At 51.8% G+C, this 25,260-nt stretch overlaps 1 protein-coding gene across 1 annotated transcript in view; it reads left to right on the top strand.

Annotated features, from left to right (window-relative positions):
• The window catches only part of Sgsm1 (small G protein signaling modulator 1), a 57,521-nt gene that overhangs the window by 9,827 nt on the left and 22,434 nt on the right, over positions 1–25,260 (top strand). Inside the window, exons 8-16 of the mRNA XM_027955876.2 lie at positions 2,978–3,045; positions 4,032–4,195; positions 4,320–4,452; positions 10,548–10,686; positions 12,946–13,010; positions 15,088–15,233; positions 19,206–19,334; positions 23,938–24,120; positions 25,145–25,213. Of these exons, the coding sequence (XP_027811677.2) occupies positions 2,978–3,045; positions 4,032–4,195; positions 4,320–4,452; positions 10,548–10,686; positions 12,946–13,010; positions 15,088–15,233; positions 19,206–19,334; positions 23,938–24,120; positions 25,145–25,213 (1,096 nt within the window). The remainder of the gene's footprint in view (positions 1–2,977; positions 3,046–4,031; positions 4,196–4,319; positions 4,453–10,547; positions 10,687–12,945; positions 13,011–15,087; positions 15,234–19,205; positions 19,335–23,937; positions 24,121–25,144; positions 25,214–25,260) is intronic.

The following is a 25,260-nucleotide window of genomic DNA, read 5'->3' as shown; positions in this document are numbered from 1 at the left end:
CATCCCCTCTCCTGGGCACCACCTGGGAGCGGAGATGTGCACCCTGCCCTGTCTGCCCCTCTGCCTGGTTGTTATGGAGACCTGGCCCAGCCTCCCTGCAACTGTGGCCTTAGGGGCAACTCAGAGACTCAGGAAGATGAAGAAACCAAGGGAAGAGTGTTGGGGGTGGGGGTAGCCATTGGCTTGAACACCACTCAGAGAGGGAAGTCTACAAAGACCACGGAGCCTGCAAACGCAGGATAGTGGCCAGCCTCGGCCCACCCTTCCCATCACGTCCTAACAGGGGACTGGCGTTGTTACTGGGTTTCTGGTCCCTGGATCTGTCTCTTCTTTGGTACCCACGATATATGCAACTCCGCAGTGGCTTTGGAGTCATACTGGGAAGAACCACTAGACTGGGGCTCCCTCCTGCAATACCTGTGTTCTAGCCAAACCAGGGACAGCTTCAGGGAGAACAGAGGACAGCCATGGGGCTGAGGTGGCCCACCTGTCATTCCAGCTGCTGATGGGGGAAGCAGCGATTGGGCTGTTCTGAATCCACATCAAATTCTCTCTTTCTTTAATAATTTAAGCTTATTTTTTTTAAATTTTTATTTTAATGTGGCACCGAGGATCAAATCCCAGTGCCTCACCTGTACTAGACAAGCACTCTGCCACTGAGCCACAACCCCAGCCCTCAGATTATACTTTTTCTTTTGCATTTTCTTAAAAAGCATTTTTACAGTCAAGAATTTTTAACATAAAAATAGTCGTGGCACAGGTTCCCATGCCCCAGCCCTCTTGGCCGTTAACCATCCCCTACCTGGACATGTTTAGAAGCTTGCAGATGACCTGTGATTTCATATGCATTTTAAAATGTAGTGTTAAAAAAAATAAGGACTCATTTCAAGAAACATGGCCAAAACACTATTATTGTGTTCTACTTAATATGAAGCTCAGTGGGGTCCATATTAGATCTTGGGGTGATTCATAGCATTTTTTTAGCTGTTCACTTCCTGCTCAGAGGTGGTCAGTGAGAGGTACCAGTGGTCCCAGGCTGGGCTGGGGAACTCTGTCTCTGCCAGACTGTGGGGTTTCCAATGAAGAGGCCCTCGCCGAAGAACAGTGGAGGGCTGAGGAGAGGCCCTTGGCCTGGAACTCACCTCTTCGTCGTGAACCTTGGAACTGAGCTTTCCCTGGCCTCCCAGCAAGAGTGGCTCACCCCAGCCCTGAATCTCCCTCGTAGCATTTGCCAGACGGTAGTCTCATGATCAGCTGTGCACACTCCTCTCTCTCCTGCCTCACCCTGACTTCAGTTTCCTTGAAGACCAAGATCCTGCCGTGCTCACAGCTGATTCCTGATGCCCGCTGCAGATTGTAGCATGCAGTAGGAGCTCAGAAAACCTACTTGTTACATATTTACTGAGCACCCTCCCTGTGACTGTTCTAGACACAAGGCACTAGCAAGTCAATCAAAGGAAAGCAAAATCCTTACCTTCTCAGAGCTCAAATTATGCTGGGGAAGAAAAGAAATAACCAAGTACACAAGGTCCTTGCCCAGCCCTCACCTTGCTGGGTGACCCAGAGTATGTCACTCCACCTCTCTGAGCCTCAGTTTCCCCTTCCTCTTCAGTGAAGGAGTTGAACAAGATGGTCTCCCCAGAATTCAAGGGATTCCCAGAGGGTCTAATAAGTGCTTCTACACCCCCGAGGCATGTTCTTCCTAAAGCTTTAAACAGCCCCAGGACCCTGCTCTTCACTTGGATGGAGGCCCAGGAGTGTGTGGGTGGGAAACCTGTGATGCCAGCTTGGAGAAAGGCTCATCCCCCACTGCTCCAGCTCCTGCCACCAGGGGCTCCGCGTTTCCACATCATCTTCCTCTGTGAACAGGCGCGACGTAGATGCTGCAAAATTGAGTTTCAACTAAATCTGGACCTTCAAGGTCACCATCCTGGGGTTGGGGATGTCCACATCTCTGAGCTCTGAACTCCCTGCCACCTTGTTATTCTCAACCAGAGCCTCAGTTGGAAGAGAGAAACAGGCAGGAATCAGAAACATGAGGTTGGAGTGCGGGGACGGGAGACGACCAGGGGCTTCAGCATCCCCTTTGGGACTAAGAGACACTGAAGACAAAGGGGGTGGTCCTTCTGGGAAAGCACAGGAGCTCTTCTCTCTTTTTCCAGCCATCACCTCCTCTTGCACAACCATGGTCATAACTCCCCAGCTGGGCTTCTTAGTGTTAGAGAAGAAATATCCCCAAGAGGTGGCTACTCAGGCTCTGGAGTCAGACTGGGCTTGCCCCTGTCCCTGCTCTGCTGTGTGGAGCAGTGAAGTGGGAGAACCGCTGTACCCTTTGGCAGGTTCATCCGTTCAGAGGCCCCAGCACCTCCATGCCTAGGGATCTACCCAGGAGCATGATAACTTACCTACACAAAAGCTTATACACAAATGTCCACTGTAGCGTTGTTCCTAATAGCTCAGCTGGAAGCAGTAATTCAGATATATATAATTTTTTTTTTAATTTTTTAGTTGTAGTTGGACACAATACCTTTATTTTATTTACTTTTATGTGGTGCTGAAGATCGACCCCAGGGCTTGGCACATGCTAGGCAAGTGCTCTACCGCTGAGCCACGACCCCAGCCCCTCAGATATGATTTTGATCACTGGGTTTCAAGGGTTCTGCTTGGGTCATGGGCCATCCTGCACCAGTCACTGTCACTGGACAGTGGAGCGTGCTGATTGGCCAGGCCTGGGTCAGGTGATCATTGCTGGAGTCCTGGGGTAGAGAGTCGTGGGTTCATCTTACCTGGGCCACATGGGCCGGGGAAGACGCTTCCCTCAGAAACTGAGGCTCTGGAACCAAAAGAAGAGGAGAAAGGCTGGGACACCAAAGTTGGGGACAAGGGAGGACCTCAGGAGTGGTCCTCTGGCTTCCAAAGCCCCTGCCCACCATAAGGTAGGTGGCCTTCCTACAAGCCTCGCCTCTCTCCCTTCCAGTGTCTACTGGGACTACGCCATGACCATCCGCTTGGAGGAGATTGTCTACCTGCACTGTCACCAGCAAGGTAGGGACCACAGGAGATCACGGGACTGGTGGTATTCCTCTTGGATGCCCTGCTGCCTTTAGCTCTGATTGTTCATTAGCCTCATAAGATAATGTGGTGGACATCCTGTTACCTGTGCAACTTCAAGCAAGTGGCTGTACCTCTCTGAGCCTGGGTTTTCCCTCTATAAAATGGCAATGCCTATTATTTCATTGTCACGACAACCCAGTGAGAGGTGTACTCCCATTTTAGAGGTGAAGAAGCCACCTGACACAAAGCCACACACCCTGTGAGCTCCAGAGCCTGGACTCAAACCAGGTCTTTGTGACTCCAAAGTCAGTGCTCCTCAGTGGTTCTTTAAAGTCAGAAGAAGCTACAGTCAAAAGAGGCAGATGGCCGTCCTGCTTTAGGAAGCGAGTGGCCTGTGTCTCACGGAGGTGTGAGACACTGCAGCTCAACTCCTAAGACGGACCTGGGTCCAGATCTGTGACCTTGAGGAAGTAACTTACCCTCTTGGAGGCTGGGTTTCATTTGTAAAGTAGTAGATCGGCCTCATGGGGATATCGTGAGTGTTGGACAAGACAGTTCTCATAGGTATTGTGCTGGTGCACAGGAAATGTCCCCCACACTAGCCAGAGTCACCTAGGGGCCTGAGAGGGGTGAAATCTGGACACCCCATTCCCCAGTGAGCCAGGTGGATTTGCAGCAGGTTCTGGAGGAGCTTGGGTGTTTCAGGGCATCTTTCCTTTGGCAGGTAACTTTAGGGAGGCCACCACACTGTTCCTGACCTTGTCCTGTAGCTCCCCATCCAGGTGGATGGTGGGTGGGATGGGTGGGACACGGGAGAGGTGAAACCTGCCCTGACCTTTTGCCCAGGCCTGGCCCAGAGCCTCAGATGCTTGGTCTGGCTGGGCACCTCTGGGGACATGTATTTGCAGAGTTGGGGGCTTGTCACCATGCCTCATAGTGACTTCCCACTGGGTCTTCTCTGCTGGTCATGGTGGCAGTGGACAGCGGCGGGACAGTGGTGTTGGTCAGCCAGGATGGGATCCAGAGGCCGCCCTTCCGCTTCCCCAAGGGCGGGCACCTCCTGCAGTTCCTCTCGTGCCTGGAGAACGGGCTGCTTCCCCACGGGCAGCTGGACCCGCCTCTCTGGTCCCAGCGGGGAAAGGTGAGTGGCCTTAGGGGTGTGGGCCCTTATGTGACTTCGCGGGCTGGTGCACACCCCACCGAGACCCTTAGGCTGTGCAGGTTTGAGGACAGCTGTGTCCTTTCACTGGGACGTGTCCTTCCAGGGCAAAGTGTTTCCCAAGCTGCGCAAGAGAAGCCCTCAGGGTTCCTCGGAGTCCACATCTTCAGACAAGGAGGATGAGGAGGCCACAGATTACGTGTTCCGGATCATCTACCCCGGCTCGCAGTCTGAATTTGGTAAGCCGCCTGGCCCGGCCCAGGGGTCCACTTGCCACCTGAACCTGGGAACAGCCCCAGGCGTTTGGAACAAGAAGACAAGGTTGTCAGGATTCTGGGGCTGGCCGGGGACCTGGGACCTGGAAGTCAGTATCTTGGTAGCCTCAGCTCCATCCACCTGCTCACAGAGATGCCACTAGACAGGAAGCAACACGGGGTAGTGACAGTGGCATGGCCTTGGAATCCAAGCTGCACCTAGCAAGTCACTTCACTCCATGTTCCTCCGTGTCCTCAGCTGTAAGTGGGGCTGTTTGCAGCACCTGTCTCATAGGGTTGCTGGGAGAAGGGACCCGGACAGGGCCTAAAGACGACTCGAATGTTAGCTGCCCTCCTGTCCGCCTTGCGATGTTCACTTCAAGTCAAAACTTCGGTGACATGAGGGGGTGATGAGAGCAGCGCGTTCGGAGGGGGGGGGGGGGGGGAGGAGTCTTGCCGTGGTAACCGCGATGAGCGGTGGTGAGAACGGCAGTGGGGAGGCGAGCAGCGGCACTGTCACCAGGTCACGGCAGATGCCCTGCGGTCCTTATGGTGACTGCTGTGAGAAGATGCTCTGCCCAGGGTGGCTCACCATGATGGGGCGGGGGGCGTGCGAACACTGTGAATGAACCTGTGCAACACTCAGAAGGGGCCTGGCACTTAGGCGGCCCTCTCTGGTGTCTGTTAAAGTAGTTCTGAGTTACAGCTTCTTTTCTGTTAGGCTCGTTTGTTTAGACCTCTGCATGCATGTTGATCCCATTTGAGGGACAGTGGCCCTGAGCCTCCCTTTGCATAAGCGACCCTGTGCTGAGCGGTGAGAGGCTCTTCGGAAAGCAGACAGATGTCCTCCCTGGCAGGGGGCTCATGGAGCCAGGCCCCTTACTTTCCTGGCTCTCCTCCTTGGCCAAGCACCACTGGGCCCGGGGCAGGCCTGGCGGTCAGGTATCGTGTCTCTTGCATTAGCCTGTGCTCCGCCCCCTGCCCCCCCCCCCGCCGCCATGATGTTCTTTCAGAGCTCAGCAAAGCCTTGTTCCCACCTCACTCAGGTGTCCATGGCCACTGCTGCCCAGCATTAGGCCTCCCCGTGGGAGCAGGTCTCTCAGGTAGCACTGGCCGTACCCCAAGGCTGTGCTGGCCCAGTGCTGAGAGCAGAATCCCCCAGGATGGGGAGCTGGCTTCTGTTCCCTTTCCCAAGAACCTGGGCTCCATCCTGAAGACTGACATTAGGACACCCCCTGGTGAGCCTTGTATCAGAGAGGCCAGATCCCTGGGGCTCTTCCCAGGAAATGCTTCCTGCGGATTCTCACCCAACAAATAATTTGCCTACTCCTGCCGGGAACCAGGCTGGTGCTGGATGCTTATTTGGGGGATGTTTGTGCTGTATCCTGTTGGGGATCCTGTGGCCAGGAACAGAGGCCAGCCCGGCTCACCCACAGTCCTTGGCGCCTCCCATTCTGGGCCTGTGGTTTAACTGCCATCTCCCATGGAGGTGTCTGCTTGGTGGAAAGGCTTCTCTGCCACCAGGCTCCCTTCTCCGTGAGCGAGGCACGTTGGAAATGTCAGGGAATCAGCGTCTCCCTGGAGACTCCTCTGGCCCATGGCTAACCAGGTTGGTGTGCAGATCCCAGCTCCCTCGGCCCTCGGGTGAGCAAGCTCTGAAATGTGCATGCTTTGCACAGCCCCTCAAGGTCCCCAAGGCCATCGGGCACAGTTGCCCCTCGTGGAAACCTGCCTGGTCATACCCTCCACTCCTGGCCCTTCCTGGCCTATCTCGCTCACCTCTCTGCTATCCATGCTTCTTAAGAGCATCTCCCAGATAATCGACTTGGGGTCCCTGCCTACCTTTGAGGAATCCTGATGACGCAGCGTATGTGGGACAGGGCCCCTCCACCTTGGCTCTGCTGAGGTGAGGCTGGAAGTACCCTTCACAGGATGGGCTTGTCCTGTGCATGGAGGATGCTGGCCACATCCCTGGGCTCAGACTCTGGATGCCAAGTAGCAAAGCTCTCATGTTCCTCCAAGTTGTGACAACAAGAAATGTCTCCAGACATTGCCATGTGTCATCTCGGTGGGCAGATGGGTTGCAAAATTGTCCCTGCTTGAGAACCACTGGTTTCCAGAAAAGAAACCATCACTGGATACTGCTCTGCCACTGCAGGACACTCACGGGGTCCTTCCTGTTCAGGTCTCCCTTCCTTGCCTGGAGGACAGGATGACAACACTGCCCTCCACCCTGGGTCAAATTCTGAGGGGTCAGTACGATGATTTGTGAAACACCTTTCACCAGATGCAGGCCCATTCCTTAGTGGATGCTCAGGTCCCAATCGCAGGTCTCCTGTACTGAGTGCCACACGTGCCAGGCCCACTTCTGCACTCACTGTGTCTTAATTCACCTCACCCCCAGCGTAGCTCTCCCGAGCAGGATGTCATCACCATTCCCTGTTGTGCAGAGGAGAAAACTGAGGCACAGAAAGGTAAATCAACTGATCCAAGGTCACTCAGCTGGTTTGGGGCACGGCTGGGCTTTGCACATAGGTGCCTCCAGCACCTGTGCCTCTAAGCGCCACTCCATGCCTATGGTCCTGATGGTGGGGGAGAGGGCAAAGTACTTTCACCTTCTTCAACCTTGAGGTCAGAGGCAGCCCTCAAAATGGTGACCCCACCCCCATCCTTGGTTGGAATTCTCAGGGGCCTGAGCCACACAGCGTTACCAATTTAGAAAAATCAAAAATCAACACACCTCTTCCTGTGGGCCACATTTTGCAAATAACGTTTTATTGGAACATGGCCATATTCGTTCATTCACATATGGTCTGTCATGCCACAACAGCAGGGTTCAATAATTGTGACAGAGCTCAGATGGCCCCAGGCCAAAAATACATATTATCTGGCTCTTTGTGGAGAAACCATGCAGATGTTTGCCTTAAAGAGGAAGACGATTACTTCTCCATGCGGGAGGGAAGACGTGGCTTAGCTGCTTCTACACTGCCTCCCCCTGTCATATGCTCCTGTCCCCACCACTGGATCTCTGGCCTGTCTTTGTGCACAGAGGGGCAAAGACCAGTACTACAGTGCAGACAGGTCACGGTCGGATCCTGGCCTTCCAGGCTCCTCTCTTGCTGAGGTTGTCTGTGCTGCGGTGGCCACAAGGCACATGTGCCAACCAAGCACTCGGAAGGTGTGGCTGGTGAAGTTGAAGCGTGAGGCGTACTGTGGGTGCAAAACATGCCCCAGATTTTGAAGACTTTATATGAGAAAAAGAGAATGTGTATTTTTGCATGAATAATTTTATATTGATTATATGTTGAAAGGATAACATTTTGGAAATGTTGGGTTGAAATTATTGGGACTGTTTTCACCTGTTTAACATGGCTACTGGGCAGATTTGAATTCTATGCATGGCTCTTCCATATTCCCTTGGACAGCGCTGGCCTGGGGCAGACTTCTCAACCTCAGCACTGTTGGCCTGGGGAGTCGAATAATTCTTTGAGTGTGAGGCTGTCTTGTGTGTTGGGGTGTGTTGCACAGTGCCCCTGGCCTCCAGCCACTAGGTGCTCAGAGCATTGAGCTTTTCTGCAAGTGTTGACAGCTGAAGTCTCAAGAGTCTCCAGAACTGTCCCGTTGAGAGCCGATGGGTGGGGAGACAGGAGCCAGTGGGAAACAGCAGTGGGGGTCGGGGTCAAAGCTTAGAGTCGGGCTCCTAGATTGGAATTCAATTCACTAGCTGGAGAGCCTTGGGCATGTCACTCTATGTGCCTCAGTTTCCAAGTCTGTTAAAGAGGATGATGAGGGTACCTGCGCTCAGTGAGAGACCACTGTCATTAGAGGAAGGAGAAGGGGGACTTCAGTCAAAACGTCCAGCTTTGCCAGTCACTCCTTGATGGGTCTTAGGGTGACAAAATCCTATCATCATTCAGACCCTCAACAGGGGAGAGCCGAGATAGGAGGAGTCGCCCAGGAGCCATGGGGAAAATGTGCACATCTCTGTTCCTCAGTTACTTCTGCCAAATGAGAAAACAAATGCCCCCCTTAGAGGTTCACTGTGACCATAAGACAGAGCACGGCCCAGCCCATCACCCATGCGGAGCAGTCACTTTATAAACACGAGCATTCTTTCTTCCTCTAATCAAACTCAGTATGCATGGGGGCGGTGGCTGTGGAGAGCAGGACAGGGACGGTTCGAGCCCCAAGGCACTAGTTCTTGTGGCCGTCTCCTGCCCCACCCCACACCTCGCCTTCACTAGTGCTTTCTGTTTTGTTTCAAGCTGCCCCCGACCTCTTGGCCAGCGCTTGCCCCATCTCTGTGGGCCCCGCCTGGATGATGATTGCTGCTGGTCAGTCCACGCTGGTAGTGGCCAGGGGGAGTCGGTGGGCACGAGCCAGATGGAATACCGCCCTCCCCACACCAGGCCTGAAGGAGCAGCCCCCCTGTAATGTCTGGGCTCCCCACTTCCCCCAGGGCTGGGTCCCAGCCACCTCTGCCATGTTGTCATTTGAGTCTTGGTCCAAGGGAGATGGAAGGAAGGTGCAACCGATGCCCCAGCTGTCCACCTGAAACAGACAGCTGGCAGCCCTGTGGGTCCAGCTGTGAAGGGATCCCTTGGTGAAGTCTACCAGGGTGAGGGGCTGGGATGGAGCCAGGATTGTCCCCACGTGGGCTGAGCCAATCAGTGCTTCCCTGAGACTGGCGAGGAACTGGGGATGTTTTTCTAGAACAGACTACAGGAATCACTGGCCTCTCTTGGCCGTCTCATTGGTGAGTCTGCATGGGGCGGAAGACTGTGATGCGCCACCTTGGGTGGCTGCAAGAACCATGTTCTGTGGGCAGCTTCCTTCTCTGTCCGTGGGCAGAGGCAGACCCTGCTGGCTGCCGAGCTCTGATGACCAGTGGGGTCAGGCCCCCAGCTCTCTCTCCCAATAAAGCTCTAGGGGAGAGCTGAGATAGGACGAGTTGGCCAGGAGCCATGGCATATGGGGAAATGTGCACCTCTCTGAGTTCCTGAAATGAGAATAAGAAAACCATAACCCAAGGGCCAAATCCAGCCTCGTTCTGTACATCTCTGAGCTGAGGATGGTTTTTATTTGTTTCAGTGATTGAAAGAATAAAAAGAGTGATATTTTATGACTTGTGAAAATCATGCAAAGCTCACATTTCAGTGTCCATCAACAAAGTTGCCTTGGAGCACACCCGGGCCCCTCTGTTGACATTACGAAATGCATGGCGACTTTTACACTGTGAGAGCAGAGTTGAGTGTTGAGGACATAGACCAGTTGGCTCACAAGCCTAAAATACTTCCCACCCCGCAGACTGTTCAAAGCCAGACTCAGCAACAACAGCAAGGCCCTGAGCAACTTGGCAAGATCTAGTCTCAAAAAATAAAAAGGGCTGGGGGTGATGCTCAGTGGCTGAGTACAAATATATATATATTTGAGGGATCTATCTCCAGGGGGTTAATTCAGAAGGTCAAGTGTACAGGATGGGCATGTGGCATTTTGATCCTGGGGATCGCCAATCCGTCTGCACCCGCTTAGCGGAGCAGCTTTCTGGCTCAGGACCATGGACAGCACCCACATGGCCTCCCCCATCCACTGCTCTCTTGCCCTGAGGTGCTGTGCCTCCTCAGTGGAGTCAGGCTCCCTCCTATCTGACCACCAGGAGCTCCCCAGGAGGCCCTCTCTGGGGACTCGAGCCCTCGGCCTTCTCAGAAGCACCCAGGAGGCTCTCCTGCTTCCCCTCAGCGTCCTGTGGGCACAGCTGAATGACAACATGGCGAGGCATGGCCCCCTGTTTAGGTGGTTCTGGTCTCTATTCTCTTCCTCTCTGGCCATCATCTGGGGCAGCTCTGCCGTCTCTTGGGGCCTCCAGGTCTTGGTGGTGGCTTTTATTGGATCAGGGGGCTCGGGGGGCCTCAGTTGGACTGTGATCTGGATCATTCTTTCCTGGTCTCTTTCAGGGCCTTTCCCTTTCTCTGTGCCAGCCTGGAGGGTGCGGGGAGCTGCTCGCTGTGGGGAGGAGGTTTCTGTGGCCTACACAGACTTAACCAGGGCTCTTCCTTTGCCCCTTCTTCTACACCCCACAGTCCCCCAGGATCTGATGGATGTCTCCGTGAACAACCTCCCATCCCTATGGCAACCCAGCCCCCGGAAATCCTCCTGCTCGTCCTGCTCACAGAGTGGTTCAGCTGGTGGCAGCTCAACCAATGGCTGCAACCATGAGAGGTAGGAGGGGCTCGCGCCATGGTGGGGAGAGGCTGAAGGGTTACCCAGAGCTTGGTGGATGCACTGAATCTGGGGGAGGGAACACGAGCTGTGGAATCAACCAGAGCTGGATTAAATGCTGGCCCTGGTGTAGTTCTAGTTGTGGGAAGTCACTCACGTGGTTCAGTCAGGATAAGCAAGATTGAGCCATAGGAACAAATACCCCTGAACCCTGAGTGTAACTTACAGCAAACATTTTATCCTGCATTGTGTGTCCCTCATGGTCGGCCAGGAACTCTGCTCTCTGCATATTAAAGGGCAGCACTGCTGGATGTTGCCAGTCCCAGGTGACAGGCAATGGTAGCTCTGGCGGGCCTTGAATCAACAATAAGTGTCCCACCAAAAATGATTACTTATAATTTCCTCTTCCAACCATTGGCCCCACCCACAGGAAACCAGGAAGTACAGCCCTACCAGGCGCCTGGAAGGAAGAAACCAAAAATATCACTTAAAGACAAATACCTCCTCAGTTTGACCCTCCACAAAATTCTTCCCTTCTATGATTATGAGGAACAAATAGAATAATGTTTTAAGGTGGCCAGCACACAGAACCTGACACGTGGCAGTGTTCAGTAAATGACACTGTTTTCTTATTCCAAGTTAAAGCTCAAGTTCACCTCTGTCCTTACCCACAGAGCTCTTGTCTCTTTGGAACTATTCGGCCATTCATGAGCTTGGTCTAGTTTCCCACTGGCCCCGCTTGGTGTGGCCAGGGAGACTCCCTTCCCCCTGTCCTTGCTGGCCTTCTTCCCTGTGGTGTCCAGTCTTCAGCCCGTCACAGTGTGAGGGAATGGGACTCGAGGGCTGGGGGCCAGCGTCAGATCTTCAAAGCCCCCTCACCCCCAGCTTTCCAGTCTGTGACCAGCAGCCGCACCTGGGCGGATTCTCAGCTTGTTATCCCAAACCCATTGAATCAGAACCTGTATTTAACACCTCTAAGACCACTTGTCGGCATGTAAGGGTTAGAAGCCCTGGATACAACTGGAGAGTCTCAAACTTTAATGTGCCTCAGTCACCTGGGGCGGTAGCAAAACGTACGGATTCTAGGACTTCTTCCTAGAGATCCTGATTGAGGACTCTGCAGGGCCCAGGAATTCACATGTCAGAGAAACCCCGAGTGTCTCGGGCTAGACTGTCACCTCCATGGGGCATTGAGAAATGCCGCTTTCCCCAACACACTCTCTGATAGCATCTGCTTGCATGTCCATAGCGGTGGGGAGCTCACTACCTGCTGTGGGACACTGGTCAGTGTGGTGCTGTTCTCCTACAACCTGACCAAGTCAGCCTCGCCACCCTGAGGGCACAAAGAGGACATTTTCCCAGGTGCATAGCTGGAGATTGAGCTGCGTTTCCTCTCCAGCCTCCCTGGGTTTTTCTGGGTGTTCCCTGGGATGTCCTGAGTACATACACGGCCACAGTTGTGCTCTGTGCTCTGCAGGAGTGTACCGCACTCCTTTGGCGGTTCCTGTGGTTTTCAGCAATGCTGGGAGTGAGGGTTTACTCCCCCCTCACCCAAAACAGCGCCTAGAAGTGACCACGCAAGGGGAAGCCGGGTGGCATCACCTGCTTTGCAGTCATCCCCACTGAATCCCAGTGTAGCTCAGTTTGGGTCACTTGAAGAAAGTGACAGAAACCCTCTTCAAACCGATTGAAGAAGAAAATAAAAGTGTTGGCATAACTAAGAGGTTCAAGGCAAGCGGCCTCAGGCCTGGCCGAGTGCAGGTGCCCACTGCAGGAAGCCCGTCTGCGTCCTCAGGCGTCGCCTCTGCGGGCCTCTATGCTAGTGCCACACTCTGGTCTCAGGCAGACCCTCCCTTCACAATGGCAAAGGTGACCCCCGCAGCCATGAGCATGTATTTTGCTGGCTTAGAAATTAAGACGGGAGATAAAAATACAGCGACTATTTCCAACAACAAACAGTCCCAAGGCTGATTCTCATTGGCCCACGTGACCATCTCTGAGCCAATCACTGTGACTTCAGCCTGGGTCCCGTACTAGGTAGAGTCCTTTGTCCCATCCAGACCACAGGGACAGAGGCTTAGGGGAGAGGTGATACCTCAGAGGAAATCTGGGGTTCTGATAAGAAGGGCGATGCAGCTGTATGGAAATCACAGGAGGCCACTCTTGGGTCCCCTGAGAGAGTGGGTCGTGGTCCTCTTCAGCAAACCTGGGCCACGGGCACCTCATGTGAGCATCTTCCTTCCCCCCACCCCCCTGCAGGGCTCCTCTGAAGCTGCTCTGTGACAACATGAAGTACCAGATCCTCTCCAGAGCCTTTTATGGATGTACGTATAGCTCTTCATTGCTGGTGTGGTCTCCAAAGAGCATGTATTGAGTGCCTACTGTATGCCAGAAATACCAGGGGACAGAACCTGGCTCTGGAGTTTGAACATCCCTATCCTCTAGATATCTGGTTTCAGGCACAGTTTGCTCATCTACAGATCAGGGATAAATTTTATCTCTGGGTCCTAAGAGAAGGCAGTGGACTGGGGACCCTGGGAGGGGAGGCTGGATCTGGTCACCACTGCATTCTAAGGTCCCACCCGGAGGGTGTGTCAGGATGGAATGAGAAGCGTGTGTAAAGTCTTTGGCCTCTAGTCTTGCATGTTGTAGGTGCTCAGTAGATGTCAGTTTCACTCCACAGCAGAAGAGAAAGGTGACCTGATCCCATCCCCCAAACTTAAAAATTAAAACTAATAACACAAATATTCTGGTTATTCCCATTAATTAGACAAGGCACAGAGAGGCAAAGTGATTTGTCTAGGGTCACACAGTTAACAAGCTTAGTTTTTCTCTCTGTCTTGTTTCTCAGCACATTTTATTTCCCAAACCTCATAGCCTAGCTGGGGGAGATCAAGCATGCATTATTAGGGATTCTAGAGGAGTTTTAATTACACCCTGCATGGGCCTGCATGTTGATGTTGGAAAACAGTTTCTTTGTCAACTAGTTTGGGAAATGTTGAAGTTAAACAATTTTCTGTATTCTTCGGGACTATCCCTGTCACACTCAAGAAATTGAGGCCATGGGAGAGTAAGAGGAACATCCTTCAAATGTATTTGGCCACAGAAACCTGGATGGCTGCCTGGGTGCTCATCATCTCTGAGTGCCCAGGGGACAGGGAGTGGAAGGTCCGCTCGGCTGAGGTTCTTGCCTATCCTGTGGCCACCATCCCCAGTGCCTGATGCAGAGCGTGGCGTGGAGTGGGCGCTGTGCAGGTGTTTATTAGACCCAAGTGCAGGATCTTCCTGGAGGAAGGGCAGGGGTTGAGATGAGTCTGAAACGAGGTGATCATATGACAATATGTCGCATCCTTGATGCCTGTTGAGAGCCCAGATTCAAACGAGGAGGCCTGGGACAAATCCCAACCCTGAACTTCCTGGAGAGATGGGTTAATGTGTAACCAGTGTGTGCCTCAGTTTACCCATCTATAAAATGAGGAAGGTGCCAATACCTGCTTCCTGGGGTCGTGGTGAGAAATAGCTTTGGAAACTCAGGGAACAGCCCCTGGATGTCCGTGCTGTGTAGCATCATGTGCTGTGTGAGTGTTGGACATTCTGTGGCCATCACCATCGTTGTGCCTTCCTGCTGTTGGTGGGGGTGAATCCTCATGCTCTAGAAGGTCAGTTTCTCTCTGGGAATTGGTGATGAGCTGCTGGACAGAGCCAGGAGGAAGGGACACCGTCAGCAAAGGGCATGAGCTAGGGGCTGGGGCTAGTGCTCAGTTAGTAGAGTGCTTGCCTTGCATGCACAGGGCCCTGGGTTCAATCCCCAGCACCAAAAAAAAAAAGAAGGGCATGAGCTGGCATTTGCCAGGAACTTCTTGGATTCCAGGCACCCTCGGGGGCCCAGATTACAGCAGACAAGGGGTGGCAAACATACCTTTAAGGTGACAGGTCCATCCTGGAAAGCAAACTGGGTGCCCTCAGCATCTCCAGGTCACTGACTTGCTGGGACTTTCTTTGTCCAGCTGTAGTCTGAGCAGGAGTCTGTCATTCTCTCTATCTGTAAGGATTGGAGACAGAGGCACAGTGAGTGCGAGGGGTCCCTGGCCCTCTTCCTTCCCGATCCTTCCCTCCCTGCAGCCTGTCAGTTAAATGCATTGGATTCCAACCCAGTAGGCTAGCATCACCCTGACTGAGGCTGAGAAAGGCGACAGAACTTCCCTAGGGCTGAGCAGTCAAGCCACCAAGTGACATCACCCCTCTGGGCTTCACTTTCCTTTTGTGGGAAAGCGGGTGATGAGAATTTGCAGGACATCGAGGTTCAATTAGCTGGGGAGAGAGACACCACCTTGAAGACTCCATGAGCCAGCCGGGGGCACCGAATGGCAGAGGGTGACACGTCCCTTCCCTCTGCAATAGGGCTCGCCTACTGCAGACACCTGTCCACCGTGAGGACCCACCTGTCAGCCCTGGTCAATCACATGATCGTGTCTCCGGACTTGCCCTGTGATGCTGGCCAGGGGCTGACAGCCAGGATCTGGGAGCAGTACCTTCAGGACAGCACGGTAAGCCTTGGAGGGGAGTGGGCCACCATGGGGCAGACTGCGGGGAAGGCTGTTCTGTGGGGACTAGAGTTCACCTGCCTGAGTTCTCTACATGCACACTGAAGGTCAGCTCTTCTCGAGAATTTCAAGATGCCCAGCTCTCTTCTATCCTTGCAGGGTGGAGATTGAAGGACGTATACAGGTTGAGCATCGCTGATCTGAAAATCCAAAATTACCTGGGCATTGACATGACACCCCAGTGGAGAATCCCACACCTGACCTCATATGACAGGTCCCAGTCCCAACGCAGCTGCACTAAAATACTGCATGTCATTACCTTCAAACGATTTCTTGTTTGGACTCAGACCACATCCCCAAGATATCTCATAATGTAGATGCAAGTATTCCAAAATTTTAGAAAACCCAAAATCTGAACACTTATGGTCAGAAACATTTCAGATAAGGGTACTTAACCCTAAGCCTCCCCAGAGGGATGAAGAGGGAATGAGTGGCAAACTGTAAATGATACAGCATCGTGTGTGCTCCGTCCTGCACACAGTGCTGACTGGATCCAGCTGCCAGGAGTTTACGGTGCTGTTCAAGCTCCTAGAATGAGAGCAGCTCCTCGGGAGGCAGGCCCCAGACCTCTCCCACCATGGCTCAGAACTCTCCCATCCCCGTCTGTGGCCTAGGTTCTAGGATTAGGCAGTTCCCCTACAGAGGCTCGTTGCTTGGATGCTTTCTAAGATTTCCTGATTGCAGTAAAAGTGGAAGGAAAATGTTGATGTGTGAAAAAAGCTTCTTTGTCAGCTAGTTTGGGAAACACTGAAGTTAAACAGTTTTCTGTATGTCTTGGGACTTCTCCAAACCTTGCACCTGCTAATGTCCTGGTCAACTCAGAGGCGCAAGGGAGAGTAAGAGGAACATTCCCTCACATGTATTTGGCCACAGAAGCCTGGTTGGAAAATTGCCTCCCACGGCTAGTGGGAGATGGAACCCACTCTGAGAAGCTCTAGTTTGGGCCAAGAACAGGATCTTGGAGGAGGCGCCTGTCCCCATGCTGGGTGGATCCAGTGCCCTATTGGCTGTGTGCCTTCCCACCAGGTGCTGGGGAGGACCTAGCTGGTGCACCCTGGGCTGGGCTAAGTGGGAAAGACCAGCTGGTTCCCGAGCCCAGACTAACAGAAAGGTGGTTTTGCTTTTTGCCAAAGATACTTGTTTTTTAAATTATAGGAGTAACGTCCATGTACTGTAAGAATTCAAACAATGAACACAGGAGTATAAAAGTTTAAAAGAAATTTAAATATCCTCTTTCTGCTTCATTCTTCTAGTTCCAATCCCTGGAATGAATGGCCTCAATTTGGTGTAAATGTTCCATATATTTTCTATATTTATCCATAAGAATATCTTTATATCTTATCCATATTTCTATAACTATTGATATAAAGCCATACATATCTTTATAGCTTGTCTATATTTCTATATCTACATGTCTTTGGTATATATGACACATGTATACCTTATCTGTATTTTCATATCTATATCTGTAGATACAAATCTATGTATCTATAGATATGTAGAGATAGAGATTTTTGTGTATTTCTATATCTGCCTACATATTTATATATAAGCTATATATCTTTAAATCTTATATTGATCTATCATTTTGTTTAGATTTATATGTAGATAGGTAAGAATACATATATATCCAACATATAGATAGAAATCTTTACCTCTATCTATAAGACATCTATCTTACTTTTATTTTATTTTTATGTGGTTCTGACCCTGCGCATGCCAGACGAGTGTGCTACCACTTGAGCCACATCCCCAGCCCGACTTATTTTCTTAATGATATAGTACCTAAATTGTATTTCAGATAACCAAATTGCTTTCATGTCAAGGGACTTTCAAATCTCTGGGTGAAATATTGAATGTTAGAACTTAGCAGCTTATTATGTGGGTGGGCCATAATTTATTCAAATCTTCCCCTGATGACAGATAGCTGGGTTCTGTTTTTTTTAACAAAAATTATTTTAAACAGTATTTCAATCAACATCTTTATAGCTTTCTGTACTAGTGCTTTTATTTCAAATGATTCCTAGAAGTAAATTGATTGATATGTGTTTAAAATTGAAATCAGGAAGCCCGCCTACTGCCCCAAGCATTCCATAGCAATCATCATCCCCAGCAGTTTCTGAGTGTCCGTGTTTCCTGAGGAATGTAAAAGATTTGTGATTCCTGGGCTCCATTCCAGCTGTACTGATTTAGCCCCTCCAGCCCTGGACTCTGTGTTGAGAGTTCCCCGGTGCTCTGGTACTCTGGTGACCCTACAGTTGGGGAGCCACCAGTCTAAGGACAAGCTGAGTGAGATCAAAATGGATCAGCAGCGGGCATGTCTCACCTCACACCTTTCTGGACCTGCTTGGCCGTGACTCACCTTTAGCTGTGTTGGGCATTAGGGTGGACTCATGCCCAGGATGGAGCAGGCCCCACTCTTTCAGTTGCCTGGCACCAGGCTCTGACTTCTTGCTGACTTAAGAGCCTGAGTGGACACTTCCGGTGAAGGGCATCTCTCTTCCCCCAGGGGTTCAGGCTCCTTCAGTCTGTGCTCCCACCGCTCTCAGGGCCTCATGGTCATCTGCCTCCAGCAGACGGGGAAACAGAATGGAGGGAACCCACCTGCTTCCTCTGGCCTTGGCCTAGGAAGGGCTTCCCTCCCATCCTCTCCCGTCTCACTGGCCAGATCCTGCCCATGTGGCCCCTCGCTCCTAACTGCAAGGGAAGCTACGGAGTGGAGTCTGGTGGTTGATCCAAAGAGGCAGTGGGTGTTTGATGAAGAGGTCAGAGCCTCAGTTGCAAATCATTTTCTGATTTTTAAACAGCTTTGACAAGGACAGCTACATTATATAAATTAAAATTCCCAAAAAGGACTGAAAGAGTGGCTGTTTTTTTCATTGTTGTTGGGTACACCCAAGACTAGCCTTCCCACGAGAAATATGTTTTTGATTTTGGAATATGAAATAAAGAGCTGAGAGGAGGTGGCCTTGGGGCCCTTCTGTGCAACCTCCTGCAGCCAGGGACCGCTCCCTTCCACAGGCACAAGTGCATTTGGGGTCTGCCGGCCCCTCAGCTCAACAAATGGTCACTGTGAAGCCTTTGTATAGAAGTAATTATTTCTTAACTGAAAAAAATCAACTCCACACAATGCAGCAAACAATTGCTAAGGTCATTCTAGCGTGCACAGGAGTCAGTACTGTGTGAAGTGACAACTGGAAATGTTTCTTCTAGATTAATTCACTGCCAAGTTTACTTAGAGCCGAGTCAAGACTGATAACTGTAAGATCATCTTTCCAAATATACACAATAGCAAACATTGGCTGAAAAGTAAATCTAATGTGCATTCATCATAAGCTGATTACCATACAGTAATATATAATGAACATACAATACATCATTGATATTCATTTTTCTTTTCACAAAGATCCTAGTCATGTTCCAGTCGTCCTAGACATGTTCTGTATTGTGCTTTTGATCCCCACTTAATATACATTGAACCTTGCGCGTGGCTTCCCTCCACACTGCCTACTTCCCCTTCTGCTGAATCAGACAACCGGGAGGCCCTGGATAATGGTGGGAGCTCAGACCAAGCCCCTTGGGGAGGAGAGATGCCCTTCACCAGAAGTGCCCACCCAGGGCTGTTAAGCCAGCAAGAAATCGACCCCATGGTATCAAGCCTCACAAACGCACCTCTGGTCCTCTTCAATCTCTGTGTGGTCCCCATGTAGGGATGCACGGTCCCCATTGGTGGGCAGCAGGGAGTTGCCTACGTTTGGCTCTTTCCTAGGATGCCACAGTTGATATTCAGGAACTTGTCGCTTTGCTCGTGCACACAGGACCTCTGGGGCTGGCTCCAAGAAACAGGACAGCCGAGCCTCGGAGCCCACCCGCTGGTGGGCTGTTGACCAGACCCTCTGCTTCCTCCCATCCCAGAGTTACGAGGAGCAGGAGCTGCTGCGGCTCATCTACTATGGAGGCATCCAGCCCGAGATCCGCAAGGCCGTGTGGCCCTTCCTCCTGGGCCACTATCAGTTCGGGATGACAGAAACAGACAGGAAGGAGGTGGGTTACCCCATGTAGGCTGCACAGCGGGGTCTTCTGCCACAAAACGAGCTGGATGTTGTGGCCTGGGGAGCTCTGCTTCCATGTTGAACCAAGGCAGGGAGATACGGGGGAGACCTCAGGTTCATGGCTTCCCCATATTTCCTGTCCAGTGGAAGCAACACAAGCTGCGTATGTCAATTTTTAAATAAACCTTTTATTTTGAGATCTTTATGCATTAATATGCAGTTGTAAGAAATAAAGCAGAGACCTTGTATATCCTCTACCCAGGTCCCTGCCATGGGAACAGCTAGCAACACTGACATGGTGCTCCAGCGTCCCCAGGGCCTCGGCACTGGGGGACACGCCTGCCGTGCTGGGGCTACTCAGTCTCCCCTGCCCTCGTGTTGGTGCTGAGGGTGTGTTTATTTAGTTCTCCTTGGTTTTCTCACAAGTGAGATTCGTGCTCGCCATCACAGTGGACATAACAGAACACGTCCCTGGCCTCTGGTGGCCGCTCACCTGTTCTTCGATGCTGTAATTTTCTGGGTTCCAGGTGTTAGACCAGTGGAATCACAAGTATGTGACCTCTGGGGTTTGACTGTTCTCATTCAGCCAAGCCTCTGGAGACTCCTCCTCGTCTCTGTGTCAATGGTTGAATCCTTTTCCTGGCTGAGCAGAATTCCCCGGTCTGGGGGACCACGAGCTCTTCGCCTGTCTGCAGGGAGCTCTGTTGCTACCATTTTCTTGGAGATGTGAACAAAGCTGCAGTGGACATTGGGGCACAGGTTTCTGTGTGAGCATGAGCTGTCATTGTCCTGGGATAGATGCTCAACAGGATGACCTGAGGGGTCCGAGGGTAGCTGCAGGTTTAGACTTTGCTGTGGCCGGGCCACTTTACAATCCCCACCAGCCATCGGAGCTGCCCCACCTACATTTTCACCAGTTTGGTGGTGTCCCCATTTTTTATTTTAACTACTCTGACAGGTGTGTAAATGACATTGCATTTGGTTTTAGTTGCATTTCTCAAAGGGCCGTGAGGCTGAACATCTGTGTGCCCGTCAGCCACCCTGGGTCTCTCTCAGGAGGTGTCTGCTCGAGTCTTTTGCCCCCTTTGAACTGGATTGTCTGGGTTTTGGCTGCTGAATTAGGAGTTCTTTAGGAACGCTACATGATGGTCCTTCGTAGGATAAGTGGTTTATAAATGCTCTCTCCCAGGCTGCACCTTCCTTTTTATTTTCTTAAACAGGGTCTTTTGCCAAACACATTTGAATTTTTTTATTTGTTTCTATTTTTGGTGCTGGGGATGGACCCAGGGCCTCACCCTGCTAGATAAGCGCTCCACCACGGAGCCGCACCCGAGCCCCTCTCGGTATTCTTGATGGAAGTCCAGTTTCCCCATTTTTCCTTTTACAGATTGTGTGTTGGGGTTAGAGCAGAAGAATTTTTTTTGACCAACCCTAGTTCCCAAAGCTCTTCTATGCTTTTTGCTTTTTTCTTTTTTCAACCAAGAGATTTTATTGGGGGGCTACCCGAAGGGGAAGAAAAGGAGAGGCCGAGAGAGGGGAGGAGGAGGTCAGAGGAAGAGCATGTGAGCAGAGAGAGGAGAGAAAGAAGAGGAAGAGGGCAGAGAGCCTTCTATGCTTTTTTCTAAAAGATTTATGGTTTGACATTTTATTTTTAAGTCTGATCCATTTCAAGTCTGGCTTTACATGTAATATGTCATTTGGGTTGAGGGTGGGTTTTGGCTCTGAGTGTCCAGTGGCTCTGTCACCTTGTGTTGCCACGGTCAGCTTCCTCCACGGACTGGCTCGGCACCTTGTCAAGTCGGCTGGCCTCTCCACAGTGTCTATTTCTGGTCCTCTGTTCTGTCCTGTTGATCTGTGTGTGTCCTTCCAGGACTACAGTGACTTGATGATGGTGGCAGATTGTTGGAAATACCTTAGTAGTCACATATTAAAAAGGAAAAAGATAAAGGCAAGTAAGACGTTTAAATTTGTATTGTAAAGTGATTATAAGGTCACAGGTGGTTGCAGAAATAACACAGGGATTTTTTTAATCAGCTTTTTCATTGTGACCAAAAGACCTGATAGGAACAACACAGAGGAGAAAAGGCTTATTTTGACTCACAGTCTCAGGGGTCTTCGTCTACAGAGGTTGAGTCCGCAGCTCTGGGCCTGAGGCGAGGCAGAAGGTCATGGCGGAAGGGCGTGGTGAGGGAAGACAACTCAGGACATGGCAACAGAGTGGAGAGAGACCGCCACTTACCAGGGACAAAATGTGTACTCCAAAGGCTCAGCCCAGTGACCCCCCTCCTGCCGCCACACCCTGAGGATACGGCCCAGTTGATCCATATCCACAACCTTCATCATCTAATTGTTTCAGCTCTGCAAATTGTTGCATTGCCTCACGCATGAGCTGTTGGGGGACACTCATACCTAAACTGTAACAGGAATCTTGTGTCCCCATCATACAGTTTTCACCACTTTCCTTCTTGTATAATAGAATGTTAGCAAAGACACTGGCTCAGTACAACTAGCCAGACCCCAGGCCTCGCTGGGATCTCACCAGTATTTATATTTGTGTGTGTGTGTGTGTGTGTGTGTGTTTCTGTGATATTTCATCAAAGTGAAAAATATATTTTATTATTAAGTCCAATGTACCAACATATTACCATCTTAACATGTATTTTATGTTCTCTAAGTTTTCAAAACCTGTTGGTGCTTTACGCCCCCCGTCTGTCACCACCTGTACCATTATTGACTGACATTTGTCTTTTGAAAATGAACTCCCTTAACATTCATGTAACTTATTTCAGAAGATCCCTGCCATCCATAGGAAACCAATGTGACTTGCTCTAAAATGGAAGGAAACTGTACAAATAAGTAGAATAAGACAGAATGGTGTCCTCAGTGTACCCAGATGCCTCGCCTGCGTGGGCCTTCCCTCTCCTTGTGCAGAAGAGAGTGGAGGGGAGGAGCTCTAGGGGTCCCATCACAGATGACAGATGCTTAGGGAGAAGGAAATGCCGGTGACCCTGATCCGATCATAGGTGTAGACATAGACATTGAATTGTCACACCATACCCATCACTGTACACGAATGCTATATGTCCAGTAATAGTGACTTCTTAAGAAGGGCAGTCACAGTGTTGAGGAAGTAGTGACGACCCAGTGGTACCAGGCTGGCCTGATGGAGGAATCGGAGGAGCGTTAAGAGAGGAGACTTCCTGTGGTCCGTATCATGAGGACCCACCCAGTGGACTGACCAGAGTCACCTCAGTCACCTAGTCACCTCGGTCACCTAGTGTGAGCTCCGCTCAGAGGAACTGGGACTCTGGGGTGCTGGGCCTGTGCTCAGGGCTGAGGAACCAGAGGGGCACTAGGTAAGCTCTTAAGGTGTTATCAGGGTGGCCGTGGTCACTGATATGACAGAAGCCAACTCTAGGGCTGAAAGAGCCCAGAGGTGGCACTTAAGCCAGGCAGGAGAGAGCGGCAGGTGGAAGGAGACCCCTGGGGGAGCCCGTGGAACCCAATTCCTTCAAAGGAATTGCTTTCTAGGCAAGAGGATGAGGAGGGGCTTTCAGGAAGAGGGGACAACAGAGCAAAGGCCTGGAAGGGGCCAACGTGCCGGGGGGGGGGGGGGGGGCGGCTGGGGCGGTGGTGTGAGCTGCTAGAACATGAAGGGCTAGGGGTGGGGGCCAGTGCGGATGCTGGGGTGGAGAGGAAATGAGGATGGAGGCTGCTGAGTGGTGCACGGAGAGAAGGGACCAGCTGGACAGGAAGGGACCTGAGAGGAGGGTTCTGGGTCATGAGTGGGGAGGAGCCTGGCCTGGGGTGGAGCTGGAACTGGGAGGTGGGTGGGTCTGGAGAAGTCCTAGGGAGGGAGGTAGAAGCCTAGGCCCTCGGGCTAGGAGGGCTGGAGCCCCTGTCTGAGTGGCCACAGGGGACAGCCCCTGCACCTGTCCCCTGCACACCCTGTGCGGGCAGGCTGTCTGCCACATCATGCCCAGATGTCTGGTAGACTCAGAACCCTGGTCACCTGGGCTGTGTAACCCAGGACAGTGGAAGTCCCCCTACCTGCTGACGTCCCACAGGGAATGGCTTGAAATCTGTGCCCCTTCCATCAGGCACTGGCTATAGGGAAGGGAAGCGAGTTGGTTTTTCTCATCTTTGTATCCCGGCTCCTGGGCCCATGTTGGACAGGCAGGAAGCTCTCAGCAAACTGCAGAGTGAGTGGGTAGATGGGTGGGTGGGGGTTAGGATCCTGCTCATCTTGTATTCCACATGCCTAACTAGGTGCCTGGCGCACAGTAGGTACTTTCAAATTAAATGAATGAGTAAGCAAAGGGATGCAGAAACAGAGAAGCATGGTAGTAAAATAAGGAAAGAAACAATCTTCTCCCTCTGTTACCTCCAGAGCTGGAGACTGTCCAGCACACAGTGGGGCAGAAAGAAGGGAGGGGAGGAAGGAGCCTCGCACACTGGTGTATTCTCAGGTCTGGCCAGTGCCAGGCATCTCCTAGTAGGTGCTCAGTTAATGGAGGCTCCCTGTAGGACCTTTGGGCTGAGTCTGCCCTGGGCCCAGCCCCAGCACCCTGTCTCACCTTGATCCACCTCGGCAGGTGGATGAGCAGATCCATGCCTGCTACGCACAGACCATGTCGGAGTGGCTGGGATGTGAGGCCATCGTGCGGCAGAGGGAGCGGGAGTCCCACGCAGCCGCGCTGGCCAAATGCTCATCGGGGGCCAGCCTGGACAGCCACCTGCACCGGATGATGCACAGGGACTCCACCATCAGCAATGAGGTGAAGGACAGCTGGCCGGGGGTGCCAGAGGGGAGGGGAGGGGAGGCAGGATGAGAGAGGGGCAAGGGTGGCATATCCTAGGACACCCTTAACTGCTTTTTATTTTTTTGAGGGGGTGACTTTGGAACCATACCTGAGTTCAAATTCCAACATCAGCCCTGGGGTGTCCTGCATGACCTTTCCTCCTGGCCTTCATTTCTGTATCTAAACAGAATAATCAGTCATACAGAGGTCTGTGTACAGCTCCAGCAGGACAGTGCGGGTTTGGGCTGGGTCGGGGCTCAGTGACAGGGCGCTTGCCTGGCATGTGTGAGGCACTGGGTTTGACTCTTCAGCAGCGCATATAAATAAATGAATAAAATAAAGGTCCAGGGGCTGGGGTTGGGGCTCAGTGGTAGAGCGCCTGCCTCGCACATGTGCAGCCTTGGGTTCCATCCTCAGCACCACCTAAAAATAAATAAATAAATAAAAGTATTGTGTCCAACTACAACTAAGCAATAAATATTTTTAAAAAATTAAAAAATAAAGGTCCATCAACATCTAAAAAAAAAAACAAAGGCATGCATATCAAATGACTCGCACAGTGCCTGACTTCTGACTTCCATGTATTCAGCAAGTGCTTATCAAGTACCTACTGTGTGCCAGGTACTCTCAGGAATGTCCTGGAATGTCCAGAATGTCCCAGTAGCCAAGGCGGACATGTCACCCTTACATAACCACCAGCTGAACAGGTCAAAGCAGGAAAAAAGTGCTGTCCTCACCAGTGATGTGCCCTTCCTGCGGCCACAGAGCTGGCCTAACAACCAGCCACCCAAACCCAGTGACTTCAGCCACCAGCATGGACCTCGTTAGCTTTGCTCACTAGTCCACAGGTCAGCCCAGCAGCTCGGCTCTGAGCATGCCTGGGTGGGGCTCCAGCAGGCTAGCTTTCCTAACCAGGGACAGCCAGGGACCAAGCCTCCTGGCTCCAGCCCAGCAGTCCCCCCGAGCCTCATCCGCTCTTCTGACACCCCTTTCCTCTCAGTCTTCCCAGAGCTGCAGTTCCGGCCGCCAGAACATCCGCCTGCAGAGCGACTCCAGCAGCAGCACACAGGTGACCTTCCAGAGGCCCTGCCCCCTCCCGCCCACACCCCGCCATGT

The sequence above is a fragment of the Marmota flaviventris genome, chromosome 1, assembly GCF_047511675.1.
Source record: "Marmota flaviventris isolate mMarFla1 chromosome 1, mMarFla1.hap1, whole genome shotgun sequence".
Taxonomy (NCBI): Eukaryota; Metazoa; Chordata; class Mammalia; order Rodentia; family Sciuridae; genus Marmota; species Marmota flaviventris.
The sequence above is the reverse complement of the archived record's forward strand: the minus strand, read 5'-3'. Positions and strand labels throughout refer to the sequence as shown.